This window comes from Balaenoptera borealis, assembly GCF_965194805.1.
Source record: "Balaenoptera borealis genome assembly, chromosome: 3".
Taxonomy (NCBI): domain Eukaryota; kingdom Metazoa; phylum Chordata; class Mammalia; order Artiodactyla; family Balaenopteridae; genus Balaenoptera; species Balaenoptera borealis.
This window is the reverse complement of record NC_138866.1, coordinates 184,337,356-184,363,132: the sequence shown is the minus strand read 5'-3', so window position 1 is coordinate 184,363,132 and position 25,777 is coordinate 184,337,356. Positions and strand designations below refer to the sequence as shown.

Sequence of the window (25,777 nt, the reverse complement as noted above, 5' to 3'; positions counted from 1 at the left end):
AAATAACCTAGAACGTATTTAATTCTAGCTCGTTTTCTGTGCACAGGTCTTAGCAAAAGCTGGCTTTTAAAAAGAAGGAGCAGGAAAGGAGCGGTAACAAGGAATTTGGAGTAAGGGAACAGTTTCGTACAAAATGTATTTTTCCTTATATCTCACATTTTTGTAATTTATAATTGGCTCAACATTTTTACGGACAGGCTTTTTCCAGGGCTCTTACCCACAGCTGCTAAAGATTTGTGTTTTTTAAGGAACAGCATGTTTACTTTATTACAATAGGAAAGTGGCTTCACAGTGAGGCTGCAGCTGCAGGTCAGCCCTTCATCACACGGAGACACTTCTTATCTAATAGTTTCCAGCAGGAATAATTTACGGTGACTTGTTAACTTATTTAGTTGTATGGTTCTGTGTGAAAGTAAATTTACTTTTTATTATAAAAGATGACATTTAAGTTGCTTGTTATTTGCTCCTTATTTCAACAAGACAGCAATAAACATCCCTGTACATTCCTGTTACTCTATGTCACTGATGACTTCATTAGGGCAAATTGCAAGAAGCTTGACAGATCTTGTCCAAATGCTCCTCAGATTGGTTAATAACAGTGTACATTTCCACTGGCAGCAAGTACAACTGCCCCTATTACCATTCTTTCATTAAAGGACTTCTAACCATTTAAAAATCTTTAGTGATTTGACAAGTGAAAAACTGTGTATCATTTCATGTTAACTGTTAGTAAAGTTGAACTCTCCTTCACGTTTATTACTCATTTGCATCTATTTCTTCTGTAAATTGTTGGTTAATACATGTTGATCACTTTTTGATTCGGGTCTTCATAAATATACATACACATACATGTACCTTTTAAGGTCACAGCCCTTGGCCCTATTTGTTGCAAAGACTTTTTAAGATTTTCAGTTTTCCTTTCCAAAGAAATTTTAAAGGTTTATGTATTTGAATCTGTGAACTTCTTTCGTTTGTAATTTCTTCCACTGTTTTCATGACTTTCCTACCCTTTAGTCTGATAAATACCCAAATTTTCTTAAATTAAAAAAAAATAGGTCACATGGCTTTACACTTAATTTTTTAAATCCATCTGGAATTACTCAGCTGTGATTACGAGATCAAGCTTGTGAGGTGAGGCTGTAACTTTACAGTTTTCTAAATAATTAACCAGTGGTCCCAGAAATACTTACTGAACAATCCTTTTCCTACTTTATATGAATACATACTTTGTACTGAAGCACCAGATAGTTAATTATGATGTCATGACCAGAAAAAGGTGATTCTTGGTCTGAGTTTAGATCATTCCCTTATTAGTAACATCAATACCAAAACAACAGAAGAAGTGGTGGTGCTAGTGGGTATTTGTTGAGAACTTACTGGATGACAGACACCATCTGAAGCACTTACGTGCGGTAGTTCATTTAACTCTCACAGCAACACATGAGGCAGGCATAACAATCCACAGGTTTAAGTAACTCTTCTTTTAGTGTCAGAAAAAGAAAACAATTGCCAAGGCCTTGGCTCAAATATTAAAAGATGAAAGAAAGTCAAGAAGAAAGTTTGAAATGTTATTCCACACACATAGATGTATGAGAGAAAAACTAGTGAGCCTTCAGTGACTTTATGAAATAACAGGAAAAAATTATCAAAGAGAAGCAGCAGTTTAATTTAGGGATTAAAAATTATAAGCTCTTTTTCTGTTAGAAGATATTTTTCAAATATAATTAAATATATTTTTGATACTGCTCTGTATTTAAGATGGTGTGTAAAATACAAAATATATACAACAGTGTCACTGCCCCCAAAGAGTTCCTGATCTACTAGGGGAAGAGAAATTATTCCAAATACTTGTAATTTAAGGGTTTTCACAACATAGGCTCAGGAGTAGAAACTAAGATTTTTTAGCAAGTACTTCTAATCTGATTTGACTTTGACATTTCTCTTAAGTAAAAAAAAAAAAAAAACTAAACTCAGGCAGTTGTGATTTGGTTATTTTCAAAGCTACTTCACTATATTTATTGATATAACACCATTCATCAAAAGGGTATTAAATTTAATGCTTATATATGTGAATTAAGACTCATTTGGTATTAAAATTAGCTTCAAATTATAAATATTATGCCTAACCATCCTATAATTTCAAATGTTAGATATTTTTAATAGTAAAAAAAAAAAAAACTTGAAGCATCCAAAATATACAAAGTATGGGAATGATTAATTATGAAACACCTTTTCAAAGAAATGGGGCGGAAGACACTGCTATATTTAAAATACATAACCAACAAGAATCTACTGTATAGGACAGGGAACGCTGCTCAATATTCTGTAAAAATCTAAATGGGAAAAGAACTTGAAAGGAATAGATACATGTATACGTATAACTGAATCACTTTGCTGTACACCTGAAACTAACACAACAATGTTAATCAACTATGCCCCAATATAGAATAAAATATTAAAAAAACAACTATACGGCACCATTAGAATTGCATTTGATATACTAATAAATGGAAAAACTGGACATATACAACAGTCATAGTTACACTATGAGTTTTACTTTTACTAATATAAAAATTGGTATGGATACAGAAAAAAGTATAAAAGCAGACAATGATTGTATTAGGGAAAGAGGGCTGTAGGCAACTATTTTGTCCTATTTTTTTAAAGTTTCCATAATATTACGTAATTTTACAATTAAAAAAAAAAAAAAACACCAAACAAATGAAATCCGGTATTGGTAGTTGTATTTGTGTGGTTATACCAACATATAACAGAAAATACGTTTTGACTGTGTCTCAGAGGCAGGTTCCAGTCTTCTGTATTTTGAAATGATTATGGTAATAGATCAAAGTTTTATATTCTTAAAGGTTAGAAATAGCCAATAAATTAAAATACTTAAAAAGCAATGAACGTAAAAACAATGGAAAATTTGTTTTAATAAGAATACAGTATAAAAACTAAAGATCAAAGGTCAAGGAAAATAAATAGAGAACCAGCAGTCTCACCTAAGAAGTGAAGATGGTAAAAGAGAAGCAGCCTGGGTTTTGAAAACTTACAACTAAACTAATCAAATTGATAGGAAAAATTTTTTTAAATCACAAATTGTTATCATATTCTTTGGCTCCCATAAATAACTTCAGTGTAAATTTTTATAATTTAAATAGTTATCATTTTAATGATCTTACTTTTTCATAAAATTTTGACATTTATGACATTTTATAAAAAAAAAATACACAATCTTATGCGCAGTCATCTCCATTAACACAAAAGGCTCCCCCCACCCCCGCCAGCAGAGCCAAGGTAACTCACCACCAACACCAAGAGCCTCAAAAATCACAGGTGTGAACGAGAGTGCGACCTGCCTTTCTGTTAACTACAAGAAAATAAATCCTATTGTGTGACCGCTTGGACTTTTCAAATGGCACAGTTTCCAACTTTGGTTACATTTCTGTAACCAATCTGATATAATAACATCAGATATTATGTATCCCCAATGTTTTTAAGAATATAAGCTCTTAATATGTTAAATGTTACAGATGTTGGTAGATTGGGAAAGAAGAGTTTCAGTGAAAGCTGCTTGAATTATAACAGAGCGATATCGGCCATAGGCACCTCAAAAGTTAGAGATCTATAGAAGGGCCCACTCTAAACTTCCTGATTTTTTGAAGAAATGCATTTATTTGAACACAATCAAGAAAAGTGCTTAGTTTCTTAAAAGAAGGTAAAAATAAGCATTTTAATTATTTTTTTCTCACCTTAAATATACTAAAACGTGCTTTTTAAAAAAAAAAAAAAAATTGGGAGAACTGCCAAAAACGTTGGATGAAAGTTATTTTCTTAAAACAATGGACTAATTTGACCAAATATTTAATGAGTTCAATAGGTACCTTAACAAGGAAGAGGGACTCCCCTGGTGGCGCAGTGGTTAAGAACCCGCCTGCCAATGCAGGGGACACGGGTTCGAGCCCTGGTCCAGGAAGATCCCACATGCCGCGGAGCAACTAAGCCCGTGAGCCACAACTACTGAGCCTGCGCACTAGAGCCTGTGAGCCACAACTACTGAGCCCACGCACCACAACTACTGAAGCCCGTGCGCCTAGAGCCCGTGCTCTGCAACAAGAGAAACCACTGCAATGAGAAGCCTGCGCACCGCAACGAAGAGTAGCCCCCACTCACCACAACTAGAGAAAGCCCATGTGCAGCAACGAAGACCCAACGCAGCCAAAAATAAATAAATAAATTTATCAAAAAAAAAAAGGAAGAGAAAAATATTACTATGAATGAACTTTTAAAGAAGACTTTAAAAAAACTCATGTAGACATTAATAAAAACTAATTATTATACAACAATAGGCTCCTGACAACAAAATGTTGGAAATTTCCATTAAAGTAAACATTTTGAATATAATGCCAATCTTGTTATAATGATATAAATCATAAGAGACATGTAAAGACTATGTAGTAACGTTATCCTAAGGCAAACTTATTGTTGAAGTGATGTTCCCATAGTATGCCCATCATAATATTATCCCAAAGACAAAGAAAGATAATTAAGAACATCTTAAAACAACAAACAAGTAAAAATCTCGGGAGGAAGTTTAAATTGAAAAGCAACGCAAACAGTAAACTATAAAAGTAACTGAGCTCTAGAGTGGCTGGATTAGTCACCTTCTACATCTTATAAAACAGTGTCAGGGAAAAAGAAAAAAAAAAGAAACCTGAATGTTATCATGGATTATATTAACTGGCCATACATATGCTAATTTTGTATATAAAGGGGGAAATGGTTTTCAAACAAGGAAAATTCACCTCTGGAATGTCACAGATACAAAGTTGCTTTCAGTGTAAAGAAATGTTCAAATACCATAATTAGCCTTGAATCTTTCAACTCTTCTCCAGCTAAAAATAAAAATAGAAACTCAAAAGTACCTAATGAAATCATGGAAGCTAATATAAAATATCAATTTGCAATTTCCAAGAAAAAAAAATTACCTAGGTCTTAAAAAGTTTTCCTGATACCATCAACAATGTATTTTTAAAGCACAGCACAGCATTACCATTAAAAAAAAAAAAGAAAAACCACATGAGAATTTAATCTTCTTCCAGACAGCTAATAAAGAAATGAGTTCTAACTTACTCTTTCAAAATTATGAGAAAATACAGTATGCACACATAAAAATTAATATAAAAATATAATTCTGAAAGGGGTAAAATTGAATTTGAAATTTTAATGTATTTTTTTAAGTTGAGTCTATGCAACCTAAAATTCTCCAAGCAGAAATGGTTTCTTTCTGTCCGAGAAAATATTTCCAAGTAGTATTCCAGACATGTCAAGATTACGCAGAGTTCTTTCTTGTTCAAGAAATAACCTGTACCACTTTTGAAAGAATGCTTCTAAAGGTTCTCTTTGTATAAATTTTATTTTTTTGGAAAAAATATTAAGGCAGTATATTTTGACATAGCTGTAGTTACCTACATAACATTCGTTAAAAAAATGACTGAATATTGGAACAAATGGGAGTTTTTGCTAGATTTATAAAATAGGCAATGTAACTAGAGGCTCACTGGTGTTTAACCACTGGACAAATAAGAAACAGGATTAGGAAGAAACACAGAAGTAGATATGGATAAATAATAGCTTTTAAAAGAAATAACAGCAAATGGATGGTTTCGTTTTTATTGAACTTTATGGTAAACACTTTAGTTAAACAGAACGAACAGTTTTAACTTACAGAAGTCCCAAAACTGATCTTGTTTTAAAAAAATGCATGACATGCTCCAGCAGGGGCAGAAGGGGAGAAAAACTGATGATTTTTCAGGAGATCATTTGCAAGAAATTATGTTTGAAAACAGATGCATGATAAGCAGTGCTTTGTGAATTGTTTATAACACAATTTCTATAATGAATTATACAGAGCAAAAACATTCTGCAATTCTTACCAATTAAAGAAAAAACCAATTACTCTTCATATGGACTGTTTTGTATTGTAGTAGGGAAAAAGGAGAGAGAATCTTTAAAGCTTGCGCTTCTACCACTGAGAAGCAATCACCCTTTGGAAGCCAGCATATGTACGCGTGCAGACACACAGACCAAAAACACTAACTTTCACACCATCCACCAAAGCTAAAGGAAGTTGTCGAGAGCTTATAGCAGGAAGTGAATTACTTCTAATAATTCATGTGTGTGGGATGTGTATATACTTTAAGTATATATATATATATATATATATATATATATACACACACACACACACATACTTTAAAAGGTGCAATTTTCTGCAATTCATGTTTACAGCATACTATAAATTTACCTCCACTTTATTAATTTTATGCAAACAATACACAACTTACACTGCCTAGTCAGTGAGCTTTTTCCTTCCTTCCACTAGTAACAGCCAAACCTCTTTTATTGATAAATATGCTGAACTTTAAGAAATGCAGCGTGTTACACTACAAACCAGTGTACATTCATATCAGTGATGGCTCACTAAATATGGTTTTAAGATATAATTCTTATATAAACAGACATTCAATTATTGGAGTGTTACAATGTTACTTTTTCAAAAGAGTCAACTTTGATCATTTTGACATGGAATGTATTTCTCAAAAATGTAACCAGTCATCAGGGAAAGGGCTACTTATATATGTTGTTTTGTGCTTGATTTTACACACATCAGAGAAAGTGAAATTGTGCTTGATTTTACGCACATCAGAGAAAGTGAAAATAATCAAACGTATTCACTGAGTATAGGCCTCATTTAGATCAACAGGGACCCTGGGCATTCCCATTTTAGGGTCCAAGGGTATTCTGTCTGCACGGTAATCCCTTCTGCTTCACTTCTCCTCCTGTGGACTCAGGAGATACAGTGTAGAGGCAGATGAGGGGCAAGGCGAAGGGTCTCAGAAATTCTGCTATTTAAATAGTCCTTGGAAAAGACCTCATGAGATGGCAGAATTTCTCGGAACTCCCGTGGCTATATTCCAGAGTGGTCCTAGAACCGGAGAAGGCGTCCTGTGCTCAGGGTGGATGCAGGCGTGTCCTGTGCACGTAGGTGTTCTGTCAGATGAGGTGCGCTACTGCGTGTCTGTGAGCACAGTGGCACAGGCTGGGACCTGATGTCACCAGAATACTATGGGTGTTTCGTAGGACAGGCAGTCATCGACTGAAACGTCAACAAATCCATTCCATGTTGGTGACTTGTACGGTTTAAATTATTTCTTTCAGTGCAGGAAATATTTGATGTGGAAGACATATTAAATCTCCAAAGGGTAAATTTTTCCTCATTGCACTAATTACCACAGATACAGGTAAAGTGGAACAACGGAATGGAGAATGTGACGGTTAATCCTATGTGTCAGCTTGGCTGGGCCACAGTGCCCAGTCAAACATTATTCTCGATGCTTCTCGTAAAGGTGTTTCTTGGATAAGGCTAGCATTTAGATCAGGAGACTTGGAATAAAGCAGATTACTTTCCATTATGTGGGTGGGCCTTATCCAATCAGCTGAAGGCCTTAATACTTAATAGAACAGAGACTGACCTCTCCCTGAGCAACAAGGATTTCTGCAACTGTAACAGGGAAGAGCTAAATTGGCCTCCACGTTGGATCTGTTTCTTTTACTTTAACCTTTGCTTTTCGTTGCTTTTGTTGTTATAATCATACACAATGGCCTGCCTCAGGGAACCCCGCCCACCTGTGAGTGGCTGCAAGAAAAAAGAAATGAACACATCCCCTCACCGAGGCTGGTCATTTCAGGAGATGTTCTGAAAGACTGATGGCCCTTTTACTTTACTCCCTCACCACCTCGCCCTCTCTGATTCTATAAAAGAAACTGGCAACCAGACCCCGAAAAGATGGTTTTTCAGAGACACTAGTCTGCCATCTTCTCCATCTGCCGGCTTTCCAAATGAAGTCGTCTTCCTTGCCTCAGCACCTCGTCTCCGATCCGTTGGCCTGTCGTGCGGCGAGCAGAGCAAGCTTGGACTCGGTAACACCAGCAGACTGCCTTTGGGCTCAAACTGCAACTCTTCCCTGGGTCTCCAGTCTGCTATCTACCCTGCAGATTTTGATTTATCAAGCCTCCACAATCACATGATCCAATTCCTTAAAATCTCTGTGTGTACGTGTGTGTGTGTATGTGTGTATATGTGTGTGTGTGTATGTACACACATTCTGTTGCCCGACTAATACAAACAATTAGGAGGGAAATATTAAAATTTTAGAATAAACTAACACTTCCTAGTTAGTGGAGAAATTAATTGCAACATTTCAGCATCCCTTAAAATAGAGAAAAGCAATAAAACCAAAATTTGTTTCTTTGAAAGGATCAATAAAACTGACAAACTGTTACCTACCCAAATTATTAAAATTAGGAATGAACATTACTACTGACCTTGAAGAAATAAAGAATATTATAAAAACAAATTAGATAATCTAGATGAAATGGACAAATTATTAGAGAGACACAAACTACTGAAACTGAAAAAGGAAGAGAAAATCTGAACAGATACTTATAAGCAAAGAGATTGAATTAGTAATCAAAAAACTTCCCACAAAGAAAAGCCCAGGACCAGATGGCTTCACTGGTGAATTCAATCAAATGTTTAGAGAATAATTAACACAATACTTTACAAATATTTTGAAAAAATATAAGAGTAGGGAACACTTCACACCTCATTGTATGAGGCCAGTATTATCCTGATACCAAAATCAGACAAAGATATCACAAGAAAAAAAAAAAATCTACAGACCAATATCCCTTATGAATATGCATGCAAAATCCTCAAAATACTAGCAACTCAAATTCAACAACATATTGCAAAGGATTATACACCATGAGCAAGTGGGATCTACCCTAGGAATGCAAGGTCAACGTATAAAATCAATGTTTACACTACATTAGTAGATTGAAGGAAAAAAGCTACATGATCATCCCAATTGGTGCAGAAAAAGGGATTTCTATATACAAAATGAAGTAATCTTCAAACAGAGATAGTATTTTTTTTTTTAATTATTAGCACCTTTAATTATTATTATTATTATTATTTTTGGCTGTGTTGGGTCTTTGTTTCTGAGCAAGGGCTTCCTCTACCTGCGGCAAGCGGGGGCCACTCTTCATCGCGGTGCGCGGGCCTCTCACTATCGCGGCCTCTCTTGTTGCGGAGCACAGGCTCCAGACGCGCAGGCTCAGTAGTTGTGGCTCACAGGCCCAGCTGCTCCGTGGCATGTGGGATCTTCCCAGACCAGGGCTCGAACCCGCGTCCCCTGCATTGGCAGGCAGATTCTCAACCACTGCGCCACCAGGGAAGCCCCCCAGAGATAGTTTTACGACTTCTTTTCCAGTCTGGGGGCCTCTTCTTTCGTTTCCTTGCCTAACTGCTGTAGAACCTGCAGTACCACGTCAAGTAAAGGGGCAAGAATGGACAGCCTTGTCTAGTTTCTGCTCATAGGGGGAGAGCAGTCAGCCTTTCACCGTTAAGTATGCTGTTAGTAGATGCCCTTTATCAGGTTGGGGAAATTCCCTTCTATTCTTAGTTTGTTCAGTTTTTATCACAAAAGGGTGTTGGATTTTGTCAAATGCTTTTTGACCCAACCAAGCTACCAAAACTGCTCACCAAGGCTGCTGGTGACTCCCACACTGCAAAGTCAATGGTCAGTTCTCTTTTTCTCCTCTTCTTTGACTTATCAGCAACATTTGTCAGAGGTGATCGCTTCTTCCTCCCTGAAATGTTATTTTTACTTTGCTCCTAGAAAGTCACACTCCCGGTTTTTCTTCTCCTTACCTCACTTTGGGTTCTCTTCTTGCCCGTATCATTACTCACTCCTTGGTGATCTCATCTGGCTTCATGGCTTTCAATTTGATCTAATATCGACAACTCCAAAATCAAGAGCCTCGGTGCAAGAGCCGCCCCTGCAATCACCTATCCGACATCTCTACCTGACATCTTAAACGCAACCTATCCCAACGGAAGTCCCGGAACTCTCCCCACCCCAATACCCTCCTCCGCCGTCTTGACCAGCTCAGCAAATGGTCACTCCATCCCTGAAGTCACTAAGCTCATCCCTGATTCTCCAACTGGTCTGAAGATCCCGTCAGTTCTACCTGAAGGGAGATCCAGAGTCTCCTGTCTTCTCCCCACCTCCATCTGTGATATCTGGGCTCGAGCTGCAGCCACTTCTTGCCTGGATGACACACGGCTGCCCGCTTCGGCCCCTGCTCCCAGCAGATCAGCCCGGGTGACCCTTAAGTACACGTCAGGGCAGCTCACTGCCCTGCTCCAACCCCTCCGTGCTTTCCCATCTCACACAGACTAAGGGCCGAAGGAGTGGGCCCAGCACCCGTCACACCAGCATCCTGCTACCTCGCCAGCCTCGGTTCCTGTCGCTCTCTCCTTTCTCCACTCCGCCCCGGCCACACGGCTCTCCTCCCTGCCCCACAGACGCTGCAGGGCCCTGTCTGAACGGTCCAGCTCCCTTCCGGGACCACCCTGGAGAAACCTGCGTGTCCTCCCCTGCCCCGGCGCCCATTCCTGCTTCACTGTTCCTCACGGCACTTCTCACCGTCGGATGTATCGTATAATTTATTTAGCTACCTGTCTCCACCCCACCCCCTTACAGAAGCGCTATGAAAGGGGGTCTGTTTGGATCTCTGTTGAAACGCTAGTGCCCAGAACAGTCCGGAACATAACAGGCGCTCAATAAATATTAGGAAAAAATGCTAGGAATAGCATTATAAGGAAGTTTTATCCTGCAAATACCAGAAGAAACTGTTAACCAGAGCTGAAGTGGGCATCTCTTGAGGGAGGACACAGCAGTAAGGACGAAGAGGTAAAGGGGCTCCTGTTTGTGGCTGCCAGACTTGTGATGTTATTTGACTCTTCAAACAATTTATTAAATAGAGCCATAGGAAATTGCTGACATTCCAATGCCTTTTGACCTACAAAAAACAGCAATTTCACATGCTTCAACCTAACGTACATATTACTTTGATAAAAATATAAATTAAAAATTATTTTTAATAATTTTGGTGTGGGGAATACAAACGAAAACTCAGAGGACAAAGGAAAGAATTGCATTTGACTATGCAAAAATTAAAATGTCTACGTGATGATAAACTTGGCCTTAAAAAAAGGTAAAATGCAACCAAAAGACCAGAAGAAAATGCACACGGCAGAGAGAGGGTTAATATTCATGATACAGAAAGGGCTCGTCACATTAACAGGAGACTGATAAAGAACCTGATAGAAAAAAATAGGTAGAGATAGGATTATTCAGGGGAAAAAAAGAAGAGAAGCTAATAAAAAGCCACAGTATTGCATTAAGTCACTATATTTAAAGGTGTTTACCAAATAATACTTTTACCAAAAAACAGCTTTGCCATAAATGTTAGCATGCTGCTTATGACACTGCTTTTAAAAATGCATAAAAATCTGTAGCATTTTGAGGGTTTGGCTTTGGGGGGGGGGAAACAGAATTCCACAAAACAGTCAATTTGCTCAGTCTATTTGTAACAAAGTAACTCTTTAATACTACAAAAAATAACCAGAGAACTACCATCAAACTTGTGTATCCTGAAAAAGAAACAATTTCCGATCTGTGGTCATTAGTTGAAGGGCTTCCTTAAAAGAAAAAACTTTTATCAGAAACACTATTAATTTCTGTATCCTATTATGTCATATCCTTATTTTTTAAATAAACTTTCTTTTTTTAAAATTAATTTATTTATGGCTGCATTAGGTCTTCATTGCTGCACACATGCTTTCTCTAGTTGCAGCGAGCGGGGGCTACTCTTTGTTGCAGTGCGTGGGCTTCTCGTTGCGGTGGCTTCTCTTGTTGCGGAGCACAGGCTCTAGGCACGCAGGCTTCAGTAGTTGTGGCTCGCAGGCTCAGCAGTTGTGGCTCGCGGGCTCTAGAGTGCAGGCTCAGTAGTTGTGGTGCGTGGGCTTAGTTGCTCCGTGGCCTCTGGGATCTTCCCGGACCAGGGCTCAAACCCATATGTCCCCTGCACTGGCAGGCGGATTCTTAACCACTGCGCCACCAGGGAAGCCCCATATCCTTTTTTTAATACAAAGTCATCTTACTGTATGCTTCTCTTCTCAGATATCTGACCTCAGTTGTAGCTAAGTGAACCTCTAGGTGCCTTGAATCTGTGGATCTCTTGCTGCACGTGTATCAGAACAAGCATTTAGACCAGAAAGAAAAGATGTCATAACGCACATCTACTAAAACATGTCAACCGTGCTTTCCTCTTGGCCACAGTCAGGTATGGAAAGGAAAACTCGTTTCCAAGACCAGGAGTCAAATGGAGTCTATAGTGAGGCTCTATGATCAGAGTTTGCAAAATCCAAAAGCCAACAGAAGCTAGACGGGCAGAAAAATCTTCAACTGCATTCTGTCAACGCATTTTGTACAACATTCACTCCTCCGAAGAACTAGGTGGTCCCATTTTCCCTTAACTGCTCTTTGGTTACTTTTTTTCCACCACATTTGAGGACAGGGATAAAGAAATACTTCACTATTATAGCACAAGCCTCAACACGACTGCTGGGGAGTTGCTGGGGGACCCTGTCTCAGGGCTGGCCAGACCACAGAGCGGCAGGGCCGTGTTCATTTAAGGGGTCCCTTGTAACTCAGCGCCAGCTAATTCTTAACACTGCGAAAGGAAGGCCTAGTTTGGTCAAATCTTTTGTCAAAGGAGCCAGAAACTTTTACATGAAATTTCTCATATTTGTGGGTCTAACAAAAATATATCCTTTGCCTAAACACAGCCTGAAGACTGTCTGTGAGCTCCCCAGGTTGATACAAATTATTACATGATTCATGATATTCCCATTTTAGCTGGATGGTGCCCTAGTTTCATCCGTAATTGGGGGGTGCAGAGTGGTGTCTTGGAATGACGAAGCCCTCTATGTTTTCCAAAGAAATCTTTTCCTGGGACCTGGGGTATCTGCATGGGTCACTTCACCCCCTAATGCCAAACTCCTTAATCTAAGTGATTAAGACCCCACGGTCTTAATTATACTCAATCTCATCTGCTTTGGGGCTTTGACCAACGAACTACTTCCTATCTCAGAATTTCAATCCTTTATCATCAGTCCCTCATCTCTGCTACAGAAGCGATCCGATTATCCTCTCCCACTAAATACTCCTAGCCCTCGACTACACAAACCACCTGGAACTCAGCTGACCTCTTCCTTCCCTGTCTACTCTTACTTGCAAGGCTTTGGCTCCCAGCAAAGTCGTTGCTCAGACGTTGCCAGTAACTACGAGTTTCCAGATGCAGTGGCATTTTATCAGAACTCATTCCCTTTGAAGCCCATCATGCTGACCACCTTTGCTTTTGTACTTCAATTCACATTTACTGATTAAATATTAATTTTATAAAACTCTACATTCTATAAGAGAGATGTAAATTAAAACCCAGATTTCATTCTTTGGATAAAATTTTATACGAAGAATGAGTGCAAAAACCAGGCAAAACGTTAGTAAAATGTGTAAAGGTACTTGGCCTGTCACTGAAGATCTCACGTTATCGAGCGCCACGCTAATTGTGCAGTGCTATCGTCTACATGTCACCCAAACTTAAATACGCCCTGTGCTCTGCAACAGTCACCTCGGTCCATGCTCTTGCCTCTACCCTCATCCTCTGGTCTAACTGCAATTCCACCTAAACCCCGGCGCCAGCTCTAACGTCACCACTTGTGGGGCTGAGTCCCCACTGCCGCAGGCTGAGAGGGTCATCAATCACTCCCTCTGAATTACGGCATTTTACGTGACATTCATCCAATAATGCTGCCTTATGCCACAGTTCTTCCCTGGATGGATATATACTCACCATCTAACAGACCAAAGATAAGCCCTGAAAGCTGGGGAGAACAGGTGTCCCTCTTTCTGTTTCGGAGAGAGGCAGAAGCTTGCAGGGATGGCCTCTCCCTGTCTGCCAACGCCCGGCCAGTTCCCTCCCACGCCGACCGTGGCCTGGCCCCGAGACCTGTCCTGCCCACTGGGCCATCAGAGGATGTGATGTGAGCGGAGCCTTCACAGCACCTACGTACCGGAGATGGTTTTCTCTGCTGTTCTCCAGAACCCTGAGACCACCACATGGGCAGCTCACTGGGGGGTGAAGAGCTACGTGGGACAGAAACAAGTTCGCCCAGCGGAGCACTCCTGTCGAACAAGCAGACCCCAGCCAGACAGCCAGACTGCAGCAATTCGCCATGCTGACACAGAGCAGAACCGCCCAGCTGGCCACAGAAACAGGAGAATAATAAATGCTTGCTGTTTGAAAAGCCACCAAGGTTTCCAAGATTGTAAGGGCGGGGATCAATCGATACACAGACTATCTGGCACACCGTACTGTACTGAAATGAGAGAAGAATTATTGAAATTGTAACCTCTCTCTGATCATCCACTTCTCTCCGTAAATTAGAGTTTTTCTAGCCTAAAAATTAGAATACCCTATATTCTACATGGTTTTTTGGTTTTTGGGTTTTTTTTTCATTTGTTTTATAGAATGAAAAGCTATAGGGCAGCATACTGTAAAAGATACAGTAGGTATTATATCTACATAGATGTACATAGATATAGATACAGTAGGTATTATATCGACATAGATATACATAGATATAGATAAGAGTAGGTATTATATCGACATAGATGTGGATTTGAAACCAGAATGCACCATTTACTGTCTTTGGTAAATCCTTTAAGTTTTCTGTGCCTCAGTTTCCTTTTTGTAAAGTGGATAGAATACTCCAATCTCACCGTATAAGAGATAAGATGCACTAAATACCAAATACAGTATCTGGCACATTTCTTCAATAACCAAGAGATACTATCATCATGTACATAATATTAATCTGAAAATAAAGAGGTTGAAGGATTTCTGTCTCAAACTGAGTTTCCACACCACTACCTCTCACTACTGCAAGTGGAGAATTTGTCAGTGTTCGAACACACTGCAGAGCGGGGAAAGGTCTGAATGGAGATGAAGATGAAGATGATTCTGATGCCTTTAACAACCTCTGGATATCATGAATTTTGTTTATAACATCGCTTGGCATCTCCAAACTGGAAAGTTTTCCTTCCAAAACAGACGAGCAAGTTAATCATAAGGCTTAATTGTCCTGGAAACTGGTCAGTCGATGGTTATTTTGGGAGTGTTATGGGAATAATAAATCATTAGAAAACAGAAACAAAAAGTTATTTAGGAAGACATACGTTATTTAGAAGCTTTGAATAATTCACAGCTAACCAGATAATTGAGAAAAGTCCAGATACAACTAATTCAGTAAACATACTTAGCATATATAGATGCTTTTTCACCCTCTATCAAAAAATATATGATGGTTTACAAAAATAGAGCATCTGGGAAGCTTCCTGAATAATAAACCAAAGCACACACTGACTTCCTTTGTGTCCAACCAATTCAGCCAGTTTAAAATAAAGATTCATGCTACCCCCCGCTGATACCAGAGCATGCTAATGAAAATATGCTAATTTAAGACAAAACAGTATAATGGCTTTAAAGAAAGCAACAGAAAGAAAGAACTCCTCTTCCATGACCAGTTGCTCACCTAGATGGGTTCCACTGCTGATACCATCATACTCAGCATCTTCTGGATGGAGTGTAAAAGCAGACAGAACAAAAGCCAAGAAACAAAGCAGAACAGTTAGAAGCCCAGCCACAGATGCAAAAAAATAAATCACTTCAAACAATCATAAAGCACAGCATAGAACAGCCCTCACAATGCTACTCTTAAACATAAAACATTTTGTTTTATATTTAAGTTTACAGTAACATTTTGAAACGTCATGCAATTCTTTTTTCAAGCTTGTTTGGAAGTGCCTTTACTGCACTTCCAAGAAAATTGTAACAGACTTGCCTGATACGTTTATACTTTCACAGTCAAGAAAATTACACCACTTGATCCCCAAAGTAAATTTATTTTTGTGAATCAGGCTCTTTGATAATATGTAAAATATAGCACTTATTTTGGCTCACTGGAGTAGACAGTAAGGTTAAAATGAAAATACAGCCTTTCTTTTGATAAAAAGAGAGTCCATGCGGGGAAGGAATAAAGGCACAATACTTCTATTTTTATTTTGTTTTAAAAAGATGAACAGATGAAAACACTTTAAAATAAACAATGTGCTATTAATTATTTCCAGGAATTAAATGAATACTGGGTTATGCATATCTTAAAATTTTAATTTAAGTCATGGAGTCCTACTTATTTTAGGCTTCTCATCTTTATATAAATATACTTCTAAAACTAACAGCACAGACTGTGCAGAAATCAAATAGTTGAGAAGACTCTCCTCACATCCTTATGTAATAATAAGTCTGTCAGTGTATCTGAATAACATTGCTTTCTTCATTCATCTTTATTCGAGACTACTGACAGATAAAAACAATGTACTACATTAGAATACTGTGTATATTTCTGCTATATGAAGCAAAAAAAACCATTTCTTTCAAAGACAAAGTACAACCATGACTGCTGGTACTGTAATGTTACGATGAAAGTTGGGATGTACCATGATCTTTTACAAACTGCTTGCTATGGTCAATTTAATCTTCTACATATGTGTACTAAACAAAGCTACTAGACTACGCAGGGAAACTTTTATACATGTACCTTTAATTTCCTCTGAGAAGCACAAAAAAAAAAAAAAAAGAGGATATGATTAAATGTGTAGAAAATACAATTAAAGTAGGAAGATGTTACATCCAAGGGACAAAAAAAATCCACCTACCACACTCAACTGTTTCCTCATCTTAGAAAAGCCAAAGGAAAAAAACAAACGTATTTTAAATATTTCAAAGTAATTAGTCAATGAATAAATAGAATTTGTGAAAAACTACATTTTAGACTACACTGTAGTTATAGTCTAAAAATAATGTATACACTTAAGCAGTAAAAACACAAAGTCTTCATATAGCTTATTAAATACCCCAAAGGGGAAAATAACCAGGAAAAAAAATCAGTATTTTTTTCAAAATAATACCTTCAATAAGGGGATTATATTTATTTTTATGGAACAGTTCTGTTTCTAAACTAATCTGTTTAGAACTGAGGATATTTCATGATAGAAACAGTGAAAAGAAGTAAACATTTTAGAAACAACAAATTTTGCCTTTAAAATGTCTATATATCCTGTAAATTTAACAATACCTCAACAATTGTCAACTTATTACACATATGAAATGAGTCAGACAGAACCCTTTCTTTTCATTCTGTCTATATTACTTGATGAAAGGTATCTTAAGAAGTAATCTGAAATAATTCTTAAGTTACTAAGAAGACAGCATTTTATGAGTTAGGTTTGACCTAGGAGACACATCTTCAGTTGAGGGAGAAATAAGAACTGGAAATTTAACAGAAGCCAATTGTAACCACAAGTCAAGGTAGGAGGTATTTTGCTACACGACCTTACAGAGTGAACAGGACCAATCAGAAAAGTTCTCTGCTCACTTCTCCCTTCACATCCAGCACGACAGCCAAAGAAAACACTTAGGAGAAAGTGTGCACAACAGCCTATTTTTACTTTTCAAACACCTATGGGCCTTCAAACTGCGTTAGCTCTATTTGGACAGTATTTGCCAAAATGACAAGCAAATCATTATTATTCAGGCTCAAGGTATGAGTCACTCAAGTTGTGAGTTTATTTATCCTCATTTCTTAGTAGCTCTGAAATGTCATGTGCATCTAAAACAAATTATTAGAAAACAAACAATGAATGATGTGACACAGGATAGCCAAGCCAGGCATCTAGGTAGAAATAACATAAGCTGTGTTTAAGACTGATCAATCTGTGATCTCAGACATTTCTGCTGTAAAGTTGATTGTTAAAACAGAGCGTATTTTCTGATAGAAACAGCAGGATAGACTGAGTATTGCACTCTTGATTAAAGACTCAATGTCACATAAATCAGATGATAAAAGCCATGTAAAACACACACACACACACACACAGACACACACAAATTAAAACACCAAAGCCAATCCACAAAATAAAATCTGTAACTTAAATTACATGTAGTATATGTATATTTCATATTCTAATAAGAGGTCCTAAATAGGCTCCATAAATATTCAAAAGAATATTTCCTCCTTGCAGTTCTTAAGTAGGAAGAGAACGGCATTTTTAGCATGACAACACACACGTAAATATCCAATAGCAAGTATCATGCTGAATAGACATCCAGTAGGAAAAACAAAGAGGGAAAATATACAGAAGGTAGACCTCAGAAGACAGTTGGGATAAGGGGCAGGACTCTTCCTCTGATAAGGCACTGCTGCATGGACGTCAAACGCATAAACTTAATTTTCCAACAACTCTATGAGGCCGGAAGTATTATCCCCATCTTACAGATGGGGAAGCAGAGGCCGAGAGGGATGGAGCACTCGTACGCGGCAAAGCTGGCTCGTGGACCCACGCGGTCTGGGTCCAGAGTCTGAGTTCTGAACTCCCGCGCTACGCCATCACATCAAAAGTCACTTCCTAATACCTGGAGCTTCAAGCCAGAGAATGCACGTCAGGGGAAAAAGGTCATCGGAAATAACAAATTTCTTCCAAGTTTCCCGACTACTTCCGCCACCTTCCGCTGCTCCAGCCTCTGGCCCCCCCGAAACATCAACCTCTCAGGTGTTTCTCTGCCAGGAGAGCTGGGAGGGGCGCAGCAAGAGTCCACGCTACGTCGTCAAGCACTGACGTGCAGGATGTGACAATTACAAAAAGCACAGAGAGAGGCCCAGGTCACGAAGAGAGAGACTTGCCGTCCTCAGGGAAAGGAGTGTGGAGGCCCGCGTGACAAGCATTCGATGAGCTCTGCGCGCCAGGCAGGAGGGACTTTCCCGGTCACTGGAGGTCACCCCGCGTGGGACATGTCTGATCCTCCTGACAAGTGGAGAAACTGGTCTCTATCAGTGGGATAGTCTGGGGCAAAGTTAGGGCCCCACTCTAGAAACTGCTTTCCCAGACCCCTCACCCCTCCATGCCACCTCCCCTAACAGGCTGCAGTGATCGGTGACCGAAGACCAGACCCCTAACCGCCGATCAACCCTCTTACCTGCGTGACGTCGGGTCCCCAGAGACCACATGGCTTAGAACCTCTCAGATGCAAAAGCTAGACACACACCCTGACAGTGTTATCTTTATATATCTTTATATACGTAAGGATATCACAGATGAAAAATAAGCAACAAGAAACGCCTTTACCTCAACCATCTCATGGTGTAAACAATCAGACGTGCAATTTATAATTTAATTCATCTACACCTCTTTCTACACGAGCTCTGATATTTGGCATCTCCCAAAGAGCGTCAGGGGAAAAAAATATTTCCAGTATTTTTAAAACCCCGTATGTTTCTGTTACACGTGATCCCACCAATACTAAGAAAATGTTTGACAAAGTTTTAGATACAGAAAGTTAAGAACATAAGCAATCTATTTGTTCATTTCTGAATTAAATTTATGCGTGAACACAGTAAATAAACATTATCTAAGATGCCAGGAAGAAGGTGATTATTCAACTTGGAAAGTAGTATTACAACAACCTGTAGAGCAATGATATATATAGAATTCTCAAGTTTGGTCTTCCACAACACTGGTACCATGAAGAATGAATTCACTCTTTCCCTCAACGTTTAAATTCTGTTGTTGGTAGATTGAGATCTTCAATCCACAAAATACTTGTCTTTGAGTGAATTTGGTGACAGCCTGTTTGAATGGACACCCTTTGCCTGCAGTCAAATATTTTCTTTTTTACCCACATGATAACCATCAAAATCGGTTAAAACAAATTCTAAACTATTTTGTGTCTTTACCTTCTAATTTTTAAAAAGTCAATAAAATAAATTGTACATTTTTGATTTCTGGTTTATTTATTACTAGAATTCTATTAGAGCTATTTTGTAAAAGAAAATGTCTTCATTAATATTATTCAATCAGCATTATTAGAAATGTTCAGCTATTTATACTTTGATAACTAAAAAAAGGAAACCAAGCACAATAAGTAAGTATCATACTTGAATATTCTGCAGTAAAATACACTACATGAATACGAACTCAATTTAAATATGTTACATCTGATTGAAGTTGAAGGTAACGTTTATGCTACTAAGAAGCTAATTCCTAACTTACATACTTATGTTTCAATAGAAAGGGAACAAACAGTATTTCAAGTAATCAAAGAAATTCATATTTCTTTTTAAAGGTTAGGTGCTATCACATGGCTTTATATATGCAACTGAACTGTAAAAATAAGCTTTGGCAGGAAAGTCGTAGGGTAAATTCTATCGACACAAGAACTGCAAGCTGCTACTAAGTGTCTGTCAGGAGAACTGCCCCTGCGTGCTACTTGAGACATGAGATATGCACTTACTTGGGCCCCAAACACGCACCCCATGTCCTTCTGATAACAATCTAAACGTTGGTCACAGCAAGGAACACCTGTCAGCCTTCTGGGTCTGTTCCTCTGTCTGTATTACTAACATCAAGCCGTTATGTTAGAACCTAGCACTGGATTAAGGGGGAGGGCAGGAAGATAAAATTCTATCATAAATTTCTGTGTTGGATAAGTTATCCTCCAAAAAATGGGAGGAGGGGCAGGAAGAAAGAGGAGATGAGTTCCTACATCAAGCTTCTAAGATCTAGGAATGTTTTAGTTTTAAGAGTTCATGTTTTAGTTTTTAGGAATGTGTAAGAGGCAAATTACTTCGTCTGAGGAGCCTGTTTTCTGTATATGCATTAGATACGCCAAGATTCCTAAGGAGAGGAAATAACCAAGCATCAAGGATGAATACCACCCACACTCAGAGTTTTGCATAAGGGTGCCAGTTTAAAAGCCTGAGGAGGTCGGTAGTACCAGGGCTTCTGATTTTCTAACCATGGAGCCCGGACCCAGAGTTCTAGCATAAATATAAAGGCAGAGATAACAGTACTGGCATGCTCCAGTCCTTTCTGACCTCTGTGTGCACACTAGCTGAAGCCCTACAGCGCCAGAGCCATCGTCCACGAACTTTTCCTCCATGCAAACTTCAGTTATGATGATACACTGTGAATCAAATAAAGAGTAAAATCCTACCAATACAAAAGCAATCAATTTGTCAAAAATGTTAACTGCCTAATGACCTTTAAGTCATTATTCTAAATTCAATGCTTAACCAACATCTTCCTAGGTTTTAAGAGCACTTGTGAAATTTAGTGCAGAAAATTTTTATCAACATGAGTATTTTTCATAAATTTATAAACACCAACATGAGAGAATTATTCTTCTTTTAGAAATTTTATATTAAATCAGAAATTTTCTTAAAACCTATTCCATGACTATTCAATGTAATTAAATTGATCGATTATAAAATATATAGATTTTTTCAATAAAATAAAATATAAAAATAAAGGATTTTATATCAACTTTCTGCTTTTCTTCATAGTATTATTCTATAATTTAGCAAAGGGCCTGATAACGAATGTCCTATTCCAAAAATCTAAGTACCAAAGGTTGAAGTCCAGGAAGCGTTGAGTCAGATGGTCTTTACAAGATTTAGTTACATAAAAAACAAAAAAAAAAAAATCACTTTCAAATACACAGGTTACAAAACAAAGTGCTTTAAAATGCTTTTAAAAATGTTCAGATCCAGGGACTTCCTTGGCAGTCCGGTGGTTAAGACTCCGCATTTCCAATGCAACAGGCGCGGGTTTGATCCCTGGTCAGGGAACTAAGATCCCCCCACGTGCCGTGCAGTGAGGCCAAATGAATAAATTAAAAAATAAATAAATAAAAAATGTTCAGATCCAGTGCAATGATTTTTGCATAACTTTTGAGTTCAGAGGTTTATGAGACAACATTCAAAGAAATTTCAAATGGAATTTCAATTCTTTGAGAATAAAGACAGGGGCCTTCTATTTAATTTTCACAGAGGTATACAGTCTCTCTGAAGGAGGCTGTATCTACTATACGCTGTATTTACTTTGGATAATATTGATCAGATTTATTTTTTTATTTAAAAGTAAAGAACATCTACCTATGAGAACAAACAACGCATCTCTCAGTGAATCAAAATCTAGGTTAAAAAAAAAAGAGAGGAGAGAAGAAAAGGAAGAAAGGGTGAAAGGACGACCACGTTCCATAAAGACAAGTCCTGAAGCTCAAACACTAGCGTACTAACATATAAAAGAAATTATGTAAATTCATATTAGGAAAATGCAAATCAAAACTACAATGAGGTATCACTTCACACTGGTTAGAATGGACATCATCAGAAAATCTACAAACAACAAATGCTGGAGAGGGTGTGGAGATAAGGGAACCCTCTTGTACTGTTGGTGGGAATGTAAACAGCCACTATGGAGAACAGTATGGAGGTTCCTTAAAAAACTAAAAATAGAACTACCATATGACCCAGCAATCCCACTACTGGGCATATACCCTGAGAAAACCATAATTCAAAAAGACACATGCACCCCAATGTTCACTGCAGCACTATTTACAATAGCCAGGTCCTGGAAGCAACCTACATGCCCATCAACAGATGAACGGATAAAGAAGATGTGGCACATATATACAATGGCATATTACTCAGCCATGAAAAGGAACAAAATTGGGTCATTTGTAGAGATGTGGATGGACCTAGAGACTGTCATACAGAGTGAAGTAAGTCAGAAAGAGAAAAACGAATATTGTATATTAACGCATATATGTGGAATCTAGGAAAATGGTACAGATGAACCGGTTTGCAAGGCAGAAATAGAGACACAGATGTAGAGAACAAACGTATGGACACCAGCGGGGGAAAGAGGGGTTGGGTGGTGGGGCGGTGTGATGAATTGGGAGATTGGGATTGACATGTATACACTGATGTGTATAAAATAGATCACTAGTAAGAACCTGCTGTATAAATAAATAAATAAAATTTTAAAAAAAAGAAATTATGTAAATTCAAAGACAAAATAGCCTCCATTACAATTAGTGCTCTACACACACACACACACACACACACACACACACACACACTCTCACACACATTTATCCTGAAACCAGTTTGGGGAGAGCTATTAAGACAATCTCTCTACTTTGCACAGTTCTTTAAAACAAAAAAAAAAATACATCAAAAATTTTAAGTAAGTGAAAATTCATAATTATAACCAATTACATATTTCTAAGTTGCCTAAAACTCAAGCAAATTAGAGTATGGATTCAGATTCGAGTAGAATCACATTTATTTCATTTTCAAGTTAGACACATTTTATCCCACATGCACCAAATGTATAAGAAATGTGCAGGCCCCCAAATTTAAAAAACCCTCAAAGAGCAAGTCAGGTAGAGGCCTCAGAGCTCCTTTCCACTGGATGAGCTGCCAGTGAAAATTCATCACACTTAAGAACAATGCAACATTCTGGTTAAACCTGAAGCTTTCGATGTCACGGGACATGTGGCATTCTATGACAAGTGTTTTTTCCTTCTGCCCAGACTTAACAGAGCAAGAACAAGCAGGCTTTTGAATCAGTGCTCTACTTGAAGCTTGCTTGTGAGATTTATACTCGACTGTAGTTTGGCTCCCTTATAACGTGATTCCTGGGCTCTAGGCTTCTACAAACTGACAGAAATAACAGGAGATGGGAAAAAATGCAACGATACTAAAAACAGATGTTGGTGTGAAATTCCAGGACCATTTATTTGCTCATTTCACCTTTTAACGTACAATTTCTATGCAACAAAAGGGCTTTTTTTTTTTTTAACTCTTAAAATACCTAGAACCATGAAGCAGAGAAGATAAAGTAGGATGGGGGCTTACAGGAGGTGGGAGGTGAGAAGTAAAGAGAATCTGAGAGAAGGGTAGGTTAAAAGAAAAACCATACTATCTTTTCCAGTAATCCTACATCATCGTTTTTCTTATTCTTATTTTCTTTTAATCTAGTCCGGTAATAACTCTGAACAGACCGGGTGAAGGTCAGAGTTACTGTGATGTCAGAATAAGCAAGGAAGAAAGTAGAACAAGAACGACTGTTTTAGGCACAATTGCTTTTGTGCCCAAGAAAGTGATGGATTTTTTTCCTCCAATCTTTACCAAGAAATATCTTATCCAAACCTCCTAGCTTTAGAGAAATAAGAGTTGCATTTTAGGTTACATTATAAAATACCTAAATTCAGAATCAAAGAGAGTCGTAGTTATTAGTTTTTTTCTTAAAGAGTGAGTCATGGGTTTATTATAAACAACCCCAAACACCCCTTTCTTCAAAAGATTCACTTTACCATTCCCACTATGAATTTCTTACTTGTTGGTTCTTGTGAAATGATGACCCAAACGCTATCACAGGTAATAGGACCTCTTATTCTACCACAAACACCTGCTGTAATAGTCAAAAGTAAACAGCAAGACTTAGTTACTCTGCATTCTGATTAACAAACTTACATGATTTCCTGTTGGGAACTTTCAGGGGCTGGACTAATATTTCTGGTCGTCTCAGAGCCAATCTCCTGGGGGAAAAGAAGGTCAATATGCCTATCAATTTACAGTACAGATCCAAGATTAACATAACACCAAAATATTAAAAGCCTTAAGAAAAAAATGGAACGTTGGAGGAAAAAATGAACACGATGCAATCTACTCAAATTAAGAAATAAATCCTCTACTTTCAAATTTTTATAAATTCTCCCCACTCTGAAATCACTCTTCTTTATTTTTCCATCTTTCACATCAATACAGTTTCAGATATTAATGTGCTATTTTCCATTTGCTTCGTAACAAAAACTGAATATGACCTGAGAGTGTCATATTATTTTTGGTCATTATTCATACTTCGTTAGACAAAACAGAAATCCAAACCTGAGGGATAAGGAATTCTAAGGCAAGGTTTTAGTGCTTATTTTATCACAACTATGCTGGAATGATATTTTGCAGAGAACAAAAGGTCAGCTGAAGACAGGCCGTGATTCTGGGCCAGGAACTCACCTTTCCTGGAAATGCTTAGAGGGAATCAAGCCTGCTCTGGGATTGGCATCTCCTTCGTGCTTCGCCTGCCACCATGTTGCATCATCCTGGCTCATAACCTGAAGAATATCTCCCTTTTTGAAAGAAAGCCCAGCTTCCTTACATGGAATTGCTTTATCCTCGTTAGGGTCATAGTCAAAGAGGGCTTTGATAAACATCTGGAAGAAAGTTCCGTTTCAGATGAATAAATATAAAAAATAAATGTGAAGCGGCCAACATTCTTCTAACTCTGATTTATTTAAGAAATAGAATATTAAGATAAACTTGTTGTGACAAAGAGGATATTTAGGAAATGGAAAAACATTGGTTCCCACAAAAAAGGGTTTCTGAGGGATGGTTACCTTGCCCTCCTTTGATGGTGTCTCCTCCTTGATGCTGGGTATAATCTTGAATGTGATTGCACCCTGAGACTGAGCCTGATGTCAGAGGAAAGAAAGAGTTATAAGAAAACCTCTGGAGCCAAGGAGGAAGAAAGTCAAATAGGTAGAAAATGAAACGATTCTAAAAATTTACAAGCTTGGGGTGTCTACTCTTAGACAGAACAAACCAAGGAAACTATTTTTGTAGAAATTCCTGTAACGTGAGAAGGCACGAAAGTTTGTCAAATAAGTTAAAAAACATTAACCACTAAACCACTTTTACCTCCTGTGCACTTTAAAAATGCCGATGAATGTATTACCATCCATGTTGAGTTACTTCAAAATAGAAAGACAGAATACGCACAGTGCCTTGAACAGGATTAAATGGCAAGAACAGACCGTGTGCAAGGTTCAGACCACT

The 25,777-nt window shown here is 38.0% G+C and overlaps 1 protein-coding gene across 4 annotated transcripts in view; it reads right to left on the bottom strand.

Annotated features, from left to right (window-relative positions):
• Nucleotides 1-25,777, bottom strand: part of MPP7 (MAGUK p55 scaffold protein 7) — a 261,176-nt gene that overhangs the window by 57,798 nt on the left and 177,601 nt on the right. For all 4 annotated transcript variants that reach the window (XM_082385972.1, XM_082385971.1, XM_082385970.1 and 1 more), the window contains 3 exons: nucleotides 25,339-25,413; nucleotides 24,959-25,155; nucleotides 24,419-24,483 (listed from right to left, as the gene is read on the bottom strand). In XM_082385972.1, the coding sequence (XP_082242098.1) occupies nucleotides 24,419-24,483; nucleotides 24,959-25,155; nucleotides 25,339-25,413 (337 nt within the window). The remainder of the gene's footprint in view (nucleotides 1-24,418; nucleotides 24,484-24,958; nucleotides 25,156-25,338; nucleotides 25,414-25,777) is intronic.